General features: G+C 48.7%; 2 protein-coding genes across 2 annotated transcripts; both read left to right on the top strand.

Annotated features, from left to right (window-relative positions):
• Window positions 1-203: 203 nt before the first annotated feature.
• LOC142032216 (acyl-coenzyme A thioesterase 1) lies at window positions 204-6,543 on the top strand. Its single transcript, XM_075030597.1, has 3 exons — window positions 204-923; window positions 2,593-2,795; window positions 4,578-6,543. Exons 1-3 carry the CDS (start codon window positions 290-292, stop codon window positions 5,181-5,183), a joined length of 1,443 nt encoding a protein of 480 aa, XP_074886698.1. The 5' UTR covers window positions 204-289; the 3' UTR covers window positions 5,184-6,543.
• Window positions 6,544-6,837: 294 nt separating this feature from the next.
• Window positions 6,838-12,996, top strand: LOC142032217 (acyl-coenzyme A thioesterase 5-like). Its single transcript, XM_075030598.1, has 3 exons — window positions 6,838-7,445; window positions 10,333-10,535; window positions 11,341-12,996. The coding sequence occupies exons 1-3, from the start codon at window positions 6,881-6,883 to the stop codon at window positions 11,914-11,916; spliced, it is 1,344 nt and encodes a 447-aa protein (XP_074886699.1). The 5' UTR covers window positions 6,838-6,880; the 3' UTR covers window positions 11,917-12,996.
• The last annotated feature ends 801 nt before the right edge of the window (window positions 12,997-13,797 follow it).

Consider the following 13,797-nt stretch of genomic DNA (forward strand, 5'->3'; position numbering starts at 1 on the left):
CGCAGCCGCCGCCCGGCCCTGGGGAGCTCGGGGCAGGGGGGGGGACACCGAGGAGCGGCAAATCGGGGCCGAGACGGGCCGTGGCAGAGCAGGCCCGGCCAGCCGCGGAGGGGAGGGAGGGAAGGCAGGGGAGGAAGCCGGCAGGCAGGCGGGGCGAGGGAGCTGCCGTTCCGCTCCTCCCCGCCGGGGCGAGCCGGCGGCGCTCCCGGACCGCCCACCCGAGTTCGGAGCCGGTCGCGCGGGGACCCGTCCCGGAATCCGCCTCCAGCGGTGGACCGGACTCGAGGTCATGTCCCAGGTGACAGCCCGCCTCCTGTCCCAGGTGACAGCCCTCTCCCCGCGCCGGGCGGTCTCCCGCGGCTGGCAGCAGCGGCTGCCCTGGCCCAGCCCCGCGCCCGCCGCCCCGCAGCGCTGCAGCCCCGCGCGGACCCCCGGGACGGCCCCCGCCCGCCGCTTCGCCTCCATGGCCCCCTCCGTCCGCTTCTCGCCCGCCGTCCGCAGCCTCTTCGATGAGCCGCTGGCCATCGCCGTGCAGGGCCTCGGCCCGCGGCAGCAGGTCACGCTGCGGGCGTCCTTGCAGGACGAGACCGGCGAGCTCTTCCAGGCCTGCGCCCGCTACCGAGCGGGGGACGACGGGGAGCTGGACCTCGCCCGCTGCCCCGCGCTGCCGGGAGGCAGCTTCTCCGGCCTGGAGCCCATGGGGCTGCTCTGGGCTCTGCAGCCCCAGAAGCCTTTCTGGCGGCTGGTGAAGCGGGACGTGCGGACCCCTCTCCTCCTGCAGCTGGAGGTGTTTGAGGGCCACGGGGACCCCCCCGGGCAGCTCCTGGCACAGGCGCAGCACGAGCGGGTGTTCCTGCGGGACGGGGTCCAGAGAGTCCCCGTGCGAGAGGGGAAGATCCGTGCGACGCTTTTCCTGCCGCCCGGTGAGTACCGGCCATACCAGGCTCCTTCCCTCGTGGGTGCTGCCTCAGCTTTCGGCCCTGTGCTCCCAGGCCCGGAGCCAGACCCCCTCCAGACCCCCATTGAGCACGGTATCAGGCAGAGGCCAAGGGGGAGCTGGACCTCACCAACTGGCACTGGGCGCTCTTCGAGGAGTGGCCTGGTCAGCCCAAGCGGCCTTGATCCGCTGGCCACACTCCTCACAGCTACGTGTGTTAAAACAAAGATGAGTTTGTTTTATCAACTCATATTGGACATGAAGGCATTGATCACAGTACCCTTTTTATTTCCAAATGCCGTGGGAGGTGGTGTCAGTTAGCCTCCAAGTTACCTTTCCTCCACTTGTCTGTTTTCCAGGGAATTCAGCTAGTAGTCCTCTGACTTAGTTGAAGGTTGCTGTTCAAAAGTCTAGAGTCCTGAGCCTGCTGCTTCCCTTCCCAGCCTTTCCCCAGATCCTCAACTCAATTATTTCATAGTTGCTGCAGCCCAAGCTGCCTTTTGCTGCCATGTTTTTCTCCGGTTCTTCTCTGTTTGTGAGCAGAAGATCAAGTAAGCATTAGACAAGTTTGCCCTTACAGTATTTTTCTCAGAAAATGATCGAGAGGGTCTGTGAGGTTTTCAGATTGCCTTACAAACACTGTATTGTCCTCCCAGCAGCTGTCCAGAGTTCTGCTAGTTGTCTGTGGGATGCTTCATCTCTTGCCTCCTCTTGGTTGGGTAGTCTCTAGCAGCAACCCCCTGCCCCCATCCCACCCTCCCTTCTGCCTGTGACCCAGAGGCTTTCAGCAAGCATGTGTCTGGAACCCCATGTACTCAGGGGGCTCCTTGTAGCACATGCCTTCCCCTCTCCCCCTTCTTCCCTGCCTGTCCCCAGTAACTCTTTCGTGATAGTGCCAAAATCATACATGCTGTCCCAGCCAACGTCCCTGACTCTGCGTTGTAGCCCTGTGGGTGGAGGTGAATTTCCAGTTGTTCTTGTTTGTTGCCCAAGTTTTGTGTGTTAGCCTGCAAACACCTGAGGGAAGCCTTACCCTGTCTTCTGAGCAGCAGTAGGAGTCTCCCTCTTGGCCTCCTCCTTTCCATACTTTGTTATCATTTTGCAGCAATCCCTCTAGGCTCTGGACTTCAGTCCCTGTCTCATGATGAACCTAATGTAAAGCTTCCCTCACCAGGTTAGCAAGGCTGGTTACAAATGTTTTCTTCTCTTTGTCCAAGAATAAATGGCAGTAGTACATTTACACTGAAACTGAGAAGCTGGAACCATCAGAAGATGAGATTTTTTGGATCGGTCTTCTGAGAAATGCACTAGGGAGAAGCCTTGTGGTTATTTTTGAAGCAGAGCTTGATACCTTTGCAGTGAATTTACATGATAGAGAGAACTATTTGTGACTGTCAAGGGATTCCTTCCCTTCCAGCCACGTGTTCCCTGATGTTACCAAAACATAAGCAGGCCTTCTATTTTGTGCTGTCTTGTTTGATCTTGAAGCAATGTAGCCATTTACTGAAAACTGGCACACCAATTGAGGACCCTTAGTACCATTCTGCTGCTCTATGTTTTTCTCTTTTTTAAAAAGACGTATTCCCAGGCCTATGAATTTGGAATATAGATTAAAAATAGCAGGTTAATGTGTCCTATTATGTGGTCTCTTGCAGGAAGTGGCCCCTTTCCAGGAATTATTGACTTGTATGGAACTGGAGGAGGACTCCCTGAATACAGGGCATGCCTGCTGGCCAACCATGGCTTTGCTGTGCTGGCTCTGGCTTTCTACGGCTATGAAGACCTCCCCAAAGACATGAAGGAATTCCACCTGGAATATTTTGAAGAAGCCGTAAACTATATGTTACAACACACCCAGGTTGGTTTGTTCATTGACACTCTCTCACTACAGGAAACTCTAATTAGTCAGGTCCTGCCAGACTGCAGATGGGGCAGAGCTGCTGTACTTAAAATAGCATCTCCATGCAAGTTGGCTGTAATTAATTTGGTTTATATCTTTAGCTGCCATTACAATGGTTCTTTGGCAGATTATTCCAGTTCTTCCTTTTGAACTGGCCAGGTGACACAGTGACACATAGGTCATATACTGATAATTTCTGCTCCATTCAACCCAGTGTCATAACTAGGGTACTAGTTGCCTGGAGGCTTACTGGACTTCCAGCAGGGCTTTTAGGTTTATGCTCTGTAGAATGTCCTTCAGAACTAAATGCCCTTTTCAGCTGCGGAGCACATGATGACCTTCTGTGATCCAGGTCTTAAGGGAGTCCACCAGTACACATTTGTTGCTGTCTATTGTATAAACTCTTAAAATCAGTCCAAATGTTGGTATTTGGTGAGTGTGGGTTTTAGTAGCTAGTTGTGAACTTGGGTATCCTTCTAAATCGACACCTCTTGGAAGAGTACCCTGCTAAGTTCTGCATCTCCTTCCAAGTAGCTGTGCATGACAACTAGAATTGCACATGGCAACACTTGGTTTCTCTGGAGAACTCAAAGTAAATACCTTCCTCAACTTCAGAAAGTTGAGTAGTTGTTAAAGGTCTTGTTTGCTTTTCAGTCGCCCTAACCCTAACTGCTCATGCCACCTCTCTGCCCAAAAAACTCTGACAATTCCTTCCCCCCCAGCTTTTTTTCCCCTGAGAGCAGTACTGTAGCCTCCCATTACACCTCCACTGATACCCTCCCCATGTTTTTAACATGTTGCAAAGTTTCAGCCATATTTTCTAATTTCCCCCTTTCCATGCTTCAAAGTCAGTGGGTTTGGAGCCTATTACACTGGTGATAAGGTACAGAAGATATTAAAATTAAATTTTGATGCTGTCTCAGGGCCTTTTTACCCCCGAGTGTCTTTGGATATTGGAGCAGTTATGATATTAGCTAACCTTCTTCCAATATCTTTAGAGGATTTCAGCACCCTATAAGATCATTTAGCTTTCCTATTCTAGTTAATTTGCCTGTGTAAGAGAAAATGAAGGTAACCTATTCTAGACTGACTCCAGAGGACTGTACAATTTGCTTAGAAAAATGGTTTTAATGGGTTATTTTTTTAAGATACATTTTAATGAGTAAGCTACCTCAGAACACTTCCTTTTCACTGTGAGTTAGACACTAAGCATACTAGAGAAACAGGATAGCAGCTGATGTGGTGTCTGCTACCCCATGTTAGCTTCTTAATAGGGGAATTGGAGACAGTGGTTGAATATAAGAAATACATTATCATAACTGATGACAGTATCATAGTCATTGCTGAGTTTGAGCATTTTGCACTGAAAGAAAGCATTTGTAGAAGAGGCCTCCCCTGCCCCTTCCCTCTTCTTCCCTGAACTGCCTTAGACGCAAAGGGAATCTGGGGCTGCACATCTGCATGCTTTTTGCAAGCACCACTGTACCCTCTGCGTATGCTTCGGCACTGAGCCTTGTAGCTTTGTTAGGATGATGCTGCAGTCTCAGCAGGGTTTATGATCATAAATCAAGCACGGAACAGTGCCCCAGGCTCCCTCAGACGTGGGCCCTGCACACAGGACCTTGGATGCCTATACCTGGGGTCCAGATTCAGGACAGACACTGCTGCGAACATGGCATCATTTTAAAGAAGTGGCGTGCTGTGGTTCATTGCTTGTGGTTTCTCTTCTCTCCCCTCCAGGTTAAAGGTCCAGGGATTGGGTTGCTTGGAATCTCGAAGGGGGGTGACCTGTGCCTCTCCATGTCCTCCTTCCTAAAGGGCATCACGGCCACCGCCCTTATCAATGGCTCAGTGGCAAACGTGGGTGCAGTGCTTCGCTACAAGGACATCACCATTCCACCCCTTAGTTTCAATGCAAAACGCATCAAGGTCAACAAGTCTGGGATTGCTGATATTTTCGATGTACTGAGCAACCCGCTAGAAGGGCCTGACTGCCAAAGCCTTATCCCTTTGGAGAAGGCCGAGTGTCACTTCTTGTTCATTGTTGGCCAGGATGATCGCAACTGGAAAAGCGAATTCTTTGCAGTTGAGGGGAGCAAACGTTTGCAAGCTCATGGGAAGGAAAAGCCTGAGGTAGTCTGTTATCCTGGAGCAGGGCACTACATTGAACCACCCTTTTTCCCAATGTGTGCAGCCTCAATGCACCTGCTAGTTGGCATGCCTGTGGCATGGGGAGGGGAGCCCAAGGCACACTGCGAGGCACAGATAGATGCTTGGCAGCAGATCCTAGCTTTCTTCCACAAACACCTCTCGGGCAAGCCATCTGAAATATCCAGTAAGATGTGATGTGAGTTAGGTTACTTTGCAGATGAAGATGTTGGTGTTTCAAGTTTGTTTTGTTAAATGGCTCTGAATGAGAACAAAGAACATCAGGGAATTAGCTATTGGGTTTCTTGGAGGGTGGTAGTGGGCAAGAGCATGAGAGCTGCTTCCTTTTAACACACTCCTCTAACCTCAGTTAGAGGTCTTGGCCTCCCGATATGTGTAGTATGGGATTACAGGCTGTGGAAAAATGATGGTGGTAAGGCTGGGTCTGCTTTGAATGTGAATTTAAGTGGAAGGTAACTCATCCAAGCTGAGAACTGGGATGAAAATTTGCCTTGGCTTTCTCAGAGGAAACATGTTGTACGCTATTGCCCTTACCAGAGCCAGCTTTGTGCTCTAGTTTTTCAGGAAGCAGCTGTTCTCTCTTCCTGCCTCTGGTGATGTTTCTGTTTGCTCTGTGCACTTCCCTCTCCTTCCTTGCTCTTTCTTCTTCTCCCACATTGGTGAAATACATCTGCCTTAACACTTAATATCTAATGTTTCACTTGCCAAAAGCAGCAATATGGTGCCTGGATCCTCAGATAACACATCTCCCATTTATAGACAACAACAGCCCGTAGCCTAACGTGACATTCTGGGCACATGCAATAGAAATGAGACATTTGTATGGTTTTGGGAAGTTCAAAAGCATGAAGAAACAACAGAATTGGACCCATTGGTGGTCATGCCTGGAACTGCTCGTGGGCATCTCCTCAGCAGGGCTGGATATCGCTGTGTAGGTCCAGAGGACTCTTGGATGGCAGTTTCTCCCTGCCTGTACATTCCCTTAATGCCTCCACAGCAGCCTGCTTGTAAGCGCTGGTGAAAATAGCAAGGCTGCGAAGCTGGCGTGACAGCTCCTTCAGGCAACTTTGCGTTACCACCGAGTGCTAGGTGGGCAGCTTTGCAGGAGCTGCCATTGTCGTGAGTGGGGAGGCAGGCTGGAAGGGCGGTGAGGCCATGGCGTTGCTGTGGTGGACACTGGTCTCTCTCCCGCTAGGCCCTGCAGGCCGCCGGGCTTCCTTGCCGGTTCTCTCTGAGGAGCGGGGGGCTGCGGGGCACTCTCTCAGGAATGTTTGGCGCCCGGGTACGAGTTTGAAAGAAAACGCACTGAATATTGCTCGCAGGGTGCTGGGGGGTTTGCGCTGTCGTACAGAAATAAGTTTTTAACACGTTAGTGCCTTACAAACCCAAGCTGAGTGGATGTACCCAAGTTGCTGTTTGCGTCCTGTGTGAATTCTGTAGGTGTCTTTACGCGTTTTGCGTCCGCTGTGTTTTGTAACGCATTAAAATAAACGTTAACCTCTGCCAACGCCTCCCTTCCCCAGAGGGTTTGATGGTGCGGGGGAAGGCTGGGGGGGGGGAGGCGGGCTGTTTGCGTTCGCTGTGTTTTGTAACGGATTAAAATGAAACGTTAACCTCTGCCACCGCCTCCCTTCCCCAGAGGGTTTGATGGTGCGGGGGAAGGCTGAGGGGGGGAGGCGGGGGAGGCGCGAGGCGACGCAGCGGCGGGAACGTCCCCGGGGGGAGGCGGCCTTTCCCGCCCCGCTGTAACAACGCGCCGCTTGGGGCGAAGGGGGTGGGAGCTCTGCTCTCGATTGAGGCTGCCTGGAGGGGGCGGCGGCCGCGCCGCCGTTATTGCCGTTGAGCGCAGCGGCTCTGCCTCAGCTGCCGCCGTCATGTGGAGAGCGGTCGCCGCCGCCTCGGCCCCGGCCAGGGTCCTGTGCCGCGCCCCGCCGCCGCCCCCCCTCCCACCGCCGCCGCCGCGGCGGCGGGCCGTCAGCGTGGCCGTGTCCCCCGCCGCCGGCCTGGCGGACGAGCGGGTGGAGACGCGGGTGGCGGGGCTGGGCCCGGGGCAGGCGGTGACCCTGCGGGCGGTGGCGGCCGACGAGCGCGGCTGCCTCTTCCAGTCGTGCGCGCACTACCGGGCGGACAGCCGCGGCGAGCTGCACCTGGGCACGGACGCCTCGCACGGCGGGGACTACACCGGCGTGGAGCCCATGGGGCTCTTCTGGAGCCTCGCCCCCGCCGGCATGGAGAGGCCGTACCAGCGGCTCGTTCCGCGCAGCACCGGCACCCCGATGAAGGTGGAGATGTTGGTCCACCAGGGCCACAGCCTGCCCGGCGCCATCCCCGGGACGGTGGTGGCCAAGGCCGAGGTGGAGAGGTGGTTCACGGCCCCCGGCGTGCGGAGGATCCGGCTGAAGGAGGGAGGCGTAAGGGGCTCCCTCTTCCTGCCGCCGGGTGAGTGCCCCGGCCGGAGACCTTTGCCCTGAGGCCGGCGGGACCCTTCGGCTTCTCTGTCCAGAGCAAGGAAAGTCCCTTTTAAAAGAAAAACATATCAAGGACAGCACCCGGGACATCCATATTCCCTAATAGCTCTGAACGCCACCCTGCAGACAGGTGGCCGGTGTTTTTTTCCTTGAAATCTTAGGGAGACACTCCCAAAGGCTTGTTGGGACATGGCCCTGCTTGTGCGTGGCCACACTGCCCGGTCCTTACCGGGCAGGGCAGGCACGGGCAAGTGGCTCTTGTGCGACAGGCAGAAGCTAAGTGTGAAGAGGGGTTGTGGTGTCTACCATGTTGCTGCTCTCAAGTCTACCATTTTTCAGTAGGTTTGATGTTTGCTCTGGACTGCCAGAATCTGTAATGTTCAGAAAAGCTGAAAGGCTTCATCATGTGAGCCTGTGCTAAATCCCCCAAGGATTTTACCCCGAGTAGAATTGAATCAAAAAGGTGGTTTTCTTCCCTGTGAAACACATGCAAGTAAGCAGAGCAGCAGAAGAGATTCTAGAAAATAGGTGTTCTACCTCTGCTACACCAGAGCCAAAGCTAAGTTAATAGTTGAGTTACTTCCCTTGTTCTGTGGCATAAAGGCAAAACAGATTTCTGAGCAAGTTCTACCTGTTCTGCTTGTGGGATACTTGTGCTTTATGAGGTGTGATACTCTGATGGACTGCTGGTGGTGTTGGAAAATGAAACCTTACAACTATGACGGTGTTTGTACGCTTGAGCCATGATTTAAACTTCTTGTATTTCCCTGAGTGTTGTGCTACTAGAACTGCCCTCCATATTACCTCTAATTTATAGCGACTTGGTTCAGCAAATCCCCCAAGTACCACTACAGTTATTAGGGATTTAAGTATTTTCAGTGAATGATTTCCAAACCGATAATCTCTTTATCCATTTAGATATGGATCCAAAGTCCACTGAAGAAAAAAACAACAACAGAGATTGAACTTTGAATTTTGGATGAAATATTTAGTCAGCATTCTGGATTTTCGATCACTGAGATGTGGTTGTTTTGATATATCCTGTGTTAGCGGATGAGCTGGATTTCTGCTGAGCTCAGTGGGAATCTGGAGATCTGCAAGATAGAACTGCATTTTTTCCCTTTAGAAAGTCTGGTGTTGTAATAGCGTGGAAAAGTCTGGAATCATTGCTTAAATTATACTGGCATCCTTCTTGATGGAGGATCCAGTTACAGCATTGCTACCATACCTTTCTTTGCTCCAGGGATGGAAAAATGTTAATACTATTAAGATAGGAATCTTAAACATGAACCGTTTTTAGTAAAAGTGAGATGACATGAGTGGGCTTATGCTGTAGTTTTAATATGAAACTGACTTCTCAATTCAGGCATAAGAGTAACAGGTGTGGGGTTTTGTTTGTTTTTAAGCAGTAGTAAAGTTGTCTAGCTCCTTTTATCCTGCTTTTCAGTGAGCTATGCAGAAACTGTATACATGGGCATGTGTAGGCACTCAGGAAGGCAGTCCAGGATCCTTGTGTAAGTTAAAGGCTGTCTTCATGAGAGAGAAACACATTATTCACATTATTGCTTGACTGTGTTCTGATCGCATGTTCTTGGTAGAAAGCTTTCCAGTTAGGGGTGACCAATGAATACTTCTTTTTCTAGCCACCTAGGCTGACTGTTGTTAACTAAAGGTTACTGTTGATCATGGCATTATGATAAATTTATCCAATTTATCCAATTTTCTCTCAAGTAGAATATTGAACTTCTGTGAAATATTTCAGAACTTAAAGAAAACCCCAGAGCATGTATCAGTCCTTTTCTGACTTGCTTTAAGTTAGGACGTTTCCACCATCTAGCATGCCTTGTCCAAAACTTCCTTTTTTCAAGCACCTTGAAATGCCAGAGGTCTTTTCTTTATTGCATATAGGTAATGTCAGAGAGTTAATGCACTCTTGCACAAGCAGGTACTTTTTCCGCTGAGGTGGTTGTAGCCAGCTGGATCCGAGTGCATCAGTGGTGACATCTGGTGGCCAGGAAAAACAAAAAAGTAAAAAAAAGAAATTGCCTGCCTGGGGTCTTTATAGTTCCAAGAGGTAGTAGTATCCTTAGCGCTTTAACCTGACATCTCCTGGTGTGGCGTACCGTAATATCAAAACATGACCTTGGCTGCAAAAGCATGCTCGTTTAAAATTGTGCTTCTGATTATCTCTGTAGTTCTGTGGGACTGACTGTATACATGTATATGCATGTTTATCTATGCATCAGTCATGCACACCTAACTGCACCCACATAGCTCTCAGTTTTACCCTCTGTCTCCTCACATCTGCAGTAGCAGTTCTGCTGCCAAGTGTTACAGTGCTAATGTTGAGATAGAGCTGGTAAGTCCAGTTGATTTCATCTAGCAATGGGTGTCTCTCTGCTGCGCTTTGCTCAATGTACCTTTTTCCAGAGTTTGCGTAAGTTTTGTAGAATTTACTTCCAGGGCTCGGTGCTGTTGCCTCATTAGTAATGAGCGTGCACTTTGCTAATTAAGGTCTGACTTCTTTGTGGGAAAATAGCTGATTTAGAGGATGATTGTTGTGAGGGTGGGAGGTTAAGACCATTGAGAAATACATTTAGAACATTTTTTTTTTTTTAAAAGAAGCAAGTTTAACTGTTCACATGTTTTTACAGGAAGGTAAGGACCTATTCTTAGTTTGAAATAGCTAAAGTGGGATATAGCACTGGTTCTCTAATCTCTGCTGTGCAAATGGAAAAGTAATGAGTATTAATAGAAAATGTCTTAAGCCTTCTATATTTTGTTGTTTGCTCTTCACCAGATAGTTTTTAGTGTCCTGTTTGATAAGTTGTCCTCTGTACCTCTTCTTTTTAATATAGGGGATGGCCCCTTTCCAGGAGTGATTGACATGTACGGTGATGAAGGAGGTTTGATTGAATTTAGATCCAGTCTCCTGGCTACCCGTGGTTTTGCTGCTCTTTCTCTGCCATATTTTGATTTTGAAGATCTGCCTAAAGTCATGAAAGAATTCAAACTCGAGTACTTTGAGGAGGCAGCTAGATTCCTACGGCGTCACCCGAAGGTGAGTGTAATGAGAGATCTCTCAGGACAAAGGAGGATTCAGCAGTCATGGCCAAGTGGTGGCAGTGACCAGTAGGTCCTACATAGGCGGCAGTGCATATGACTGCAGAGAGTGAATTTCTTCCAGCACAAGCTGTCTGTTAAATAAATTCATGCTGGAAACTAGAAGATGCCTAATCATTAGAACAGTGAAGTGCTGCAATATCATCCAAACAGGAGCAGTGGTGATAAAGATGGGTTTTTTAAAAATTAAATCAATTAGTTTAAGAAAGGATGATGCAAAACTGCTCAATAGTCAGCAAAGGAAGGGATTTGATGACTTGGGATGTTGCTTTCCGTTTTACTTTCCAGGCTAGAAAAGGACAAGGCTAAATACTACTTATTAATCCTTCAAACGTCAATTGTGAGGTTACTTTATTTGCCTGAGACATATATCGCAATAGACTGTGCTTGAATTTCCTGCTACCTGTTTCGGGAAAAAGAGAAAATATTTGCATCAAAATATGCCATAGGGACTAGGTGAGGTCCAAGTGATGGTATTTCTTGTGTCTGTCTGTGTTACTTTCTGGGGTTTGATGGCTCTTGTTGTCTCTGAAAATAAGACATTAAACAGAAGGAGGAGCCTGGGTCCAGACTGTAGCATTCCAACAGATCACATCAATAATTAACCTAACCTTTTTCTTTTTTTTGTTTTTTTTTTTTTTTAGTAACACAACTCCAAAGGCATTTAATGGCTAATCCCATTATAATGTATACTTCCTTTATTCCTTTCTTCCTCTCTTCCCCACCCCCTATCTTACCTGAAGGTGAAGGGACCAGGAGTTGGAGTGATTGGGACTGGGAAAGGGGCAGAATTAGCACTCTCCATGATCACCTTCCTGCCAGAAGTAGTGGCTGCTGTCTGTATCTCTGGCTGTAGTTCAAACACAGTTGCAGACCTCCATTATGGTGAGATGACTCTGCCTGGGCTGCGTTTTGATATGAATAAGGTCAGTGTTTCTGACGCTGGTGTATTTGACATTTTTGAAGCTCTGGATGACCCAACAAATCCTGCTAATTCTCCTTGCACGATCCCCATTGAAAAAGCAGAGGGTCACTTTCTCTTAGTGGTAGGGGAAGATGATCGTATGTGGAAGAGCTCCTTATATGCTGAGCTGGCAATCGGGCGTCTACGCCAGCACGGGAAAGAAAACTTTGAACTTCTGAGTTATCCAGGAGCAGGTCACCGAATTGATCCTCCTTCTACTCCATTTTGTCAGGTAGCTATGGATCGTGTTCTGGGGGTGCCTGTTCTGGGGGGCGGAGAGAGCAAAGCACATGCCCATGCACAGGAACACTCCTGGGGAAAGATTCAGGAGTTTCTGCACTTGCATTTGGGATGAACACTTAAGCACCTGCAAGCTGTTGCAGAACTGCAGAGGAGTGAGCTTGAGCCACCAAAATGACAGGTGAATTGAAGGGACTGGCTGAGAAAAGCTTTGAAATATGAAATAACCAAATGACTACTTAGCTACAAGTGTAAATCCAAAAAGAAAAGGATTTATTTGAACTAGCCTAAGTTATGTTAACTAGGTACACAGAGGAGAAGTGAAACAATGGTAAGTAGGCTGCATTGTAGTACAAATTTGACAGCCTGAATTGGTCATGATATCAAGCAACAAGTATCTGAAGAGAGTAGTAGGTACTTTCTTGCTTGCAGTATTTGTGACTCGGAGAATTTAACAGCTAGCCTGCACCCTCAGCAATGACAGACTGGATCGTACCTGGGGAATGATGGCAACCCATAGATGATGAACTTTGACATCAAAACGATAAATTATTCTGGCTGTGGGTCTTGAGTTACCTTAGCCCAGAACTCTCACATTTACAGCCATGTACACTTTGGAAATGTTTTCTATTTACATGAAGCTGGTGATACCTATTTGTAATGAGGCTCATATACCTTGACCTTAGGTAATGGTCTTCTGGTGACAGTCTGTTTCTTTCCAACAAAAACTAACTGCAGAGTGGGAAGATGAAAAGTACTTTTCCTGTCATCCAGGGAGAATGGCAGCACTAGCACTGTCTTCTATTAGGGATGTAATCATCCATCTGTTCCTATAATGTCTTGGATTGGCATTTGACACTCAGGGTATTAAAATTCTGTTGGATAGGTTAAAGCATGGTTAAATGCAGTTATGATACATGCAAGTCTTACTTCTCTCTTTGTTGCTTGTTTTAAAACTAATAACACCTGCCAATAAGTTAGGGACTAATTACTTGTGGAACTCTTTAGTAATGATGTCAACAGATGCTGATAGCTGTTCTTAGGGAGGAAGTGGAGTTGAGAGACAGAAAACCTAGCCAGTAGAAGATTAAGACTGACTGTAAAAAGCTGTCACCTTATGGTGATGATTAACTTAGAATCATAATACTTAAAAAAAAAAAAAAAAAAAAAAAAAGGAAACAAAACCAAAAAAGAACCCCAAAACCCAAACCCAACCCAACCCCAGATCTAGGATATCTTTTCCATGACTGCCTGAGATGATTGGGGTTTTGCGTCCTAATTAATTTTTGGCTAGTGCCTTATTTTTCCCCACCACTCAGGTAGAAAGGAACAACTTCTTCTCAAATGAGTTGATCTCTTGAGAGGGTCTTGCTGGAATGGTGCCAGTGCTGAAGGCCTGTTTAACACTGGCCTCTATCAGTACAATTTCTCCTTCCAAGGTCATTTTGTCAGACCAGTTTGAGAGCTGCCCAGGAAAATACAAAACCTTCATTTATGGTACTGAGTCTTGCTTTGCTCTCAGGGATCTTTTCTCTCCAGTTAACTGTCATTATGCTGCTGCTCAGGTCTCATTAGCTTTCTGCAACTCTTACTACTCCGTATAATTTGATTGAAGTCACATGTTCTCAACATGCCATCACTGCCAATTGAACAATTTATCCATCCACTCCTTGCAAGAGAAACTCCATCCTGCTCACTCCACACGACATGTCCTCACGCCTAGTCTCTCTAAACTCCCTCGCTGGCTGAAGAGGCTTTTGCAGAGTTACAGCTAGTGCTTGAACCTCCACTAAAACCGGCAGCCCCAGAAGTCCAGGACCACAGCCTGCTGTGGCGCGCATATTGGTGTCACCCGGGCTTAGAACCCTGCCTCCTTTCCAAACTCACTCCAAGTTGCAACCATAGAGGAAAGGGTTGTCTGAAGGTTTCCATTTGTTCAGTCTGCCTTGTCATCGCCATCTCCAGTAGTGGGGCTGCAGTTGTGGTAGAGCAGCGC

This window comes from Buteo buteo, chromosome 6 (assembly GCF_964188355.1).
Source record: "Buteo buteo chromosome 6, bButBut1.hap1.1, whole genome shotgun sequence".
Taxonomy (NCBI): Eukaryota; Metazoa; Chordata; class Aves; order Accipitriformes; family Accipitridae; genus Buteo; species Buteo buteo.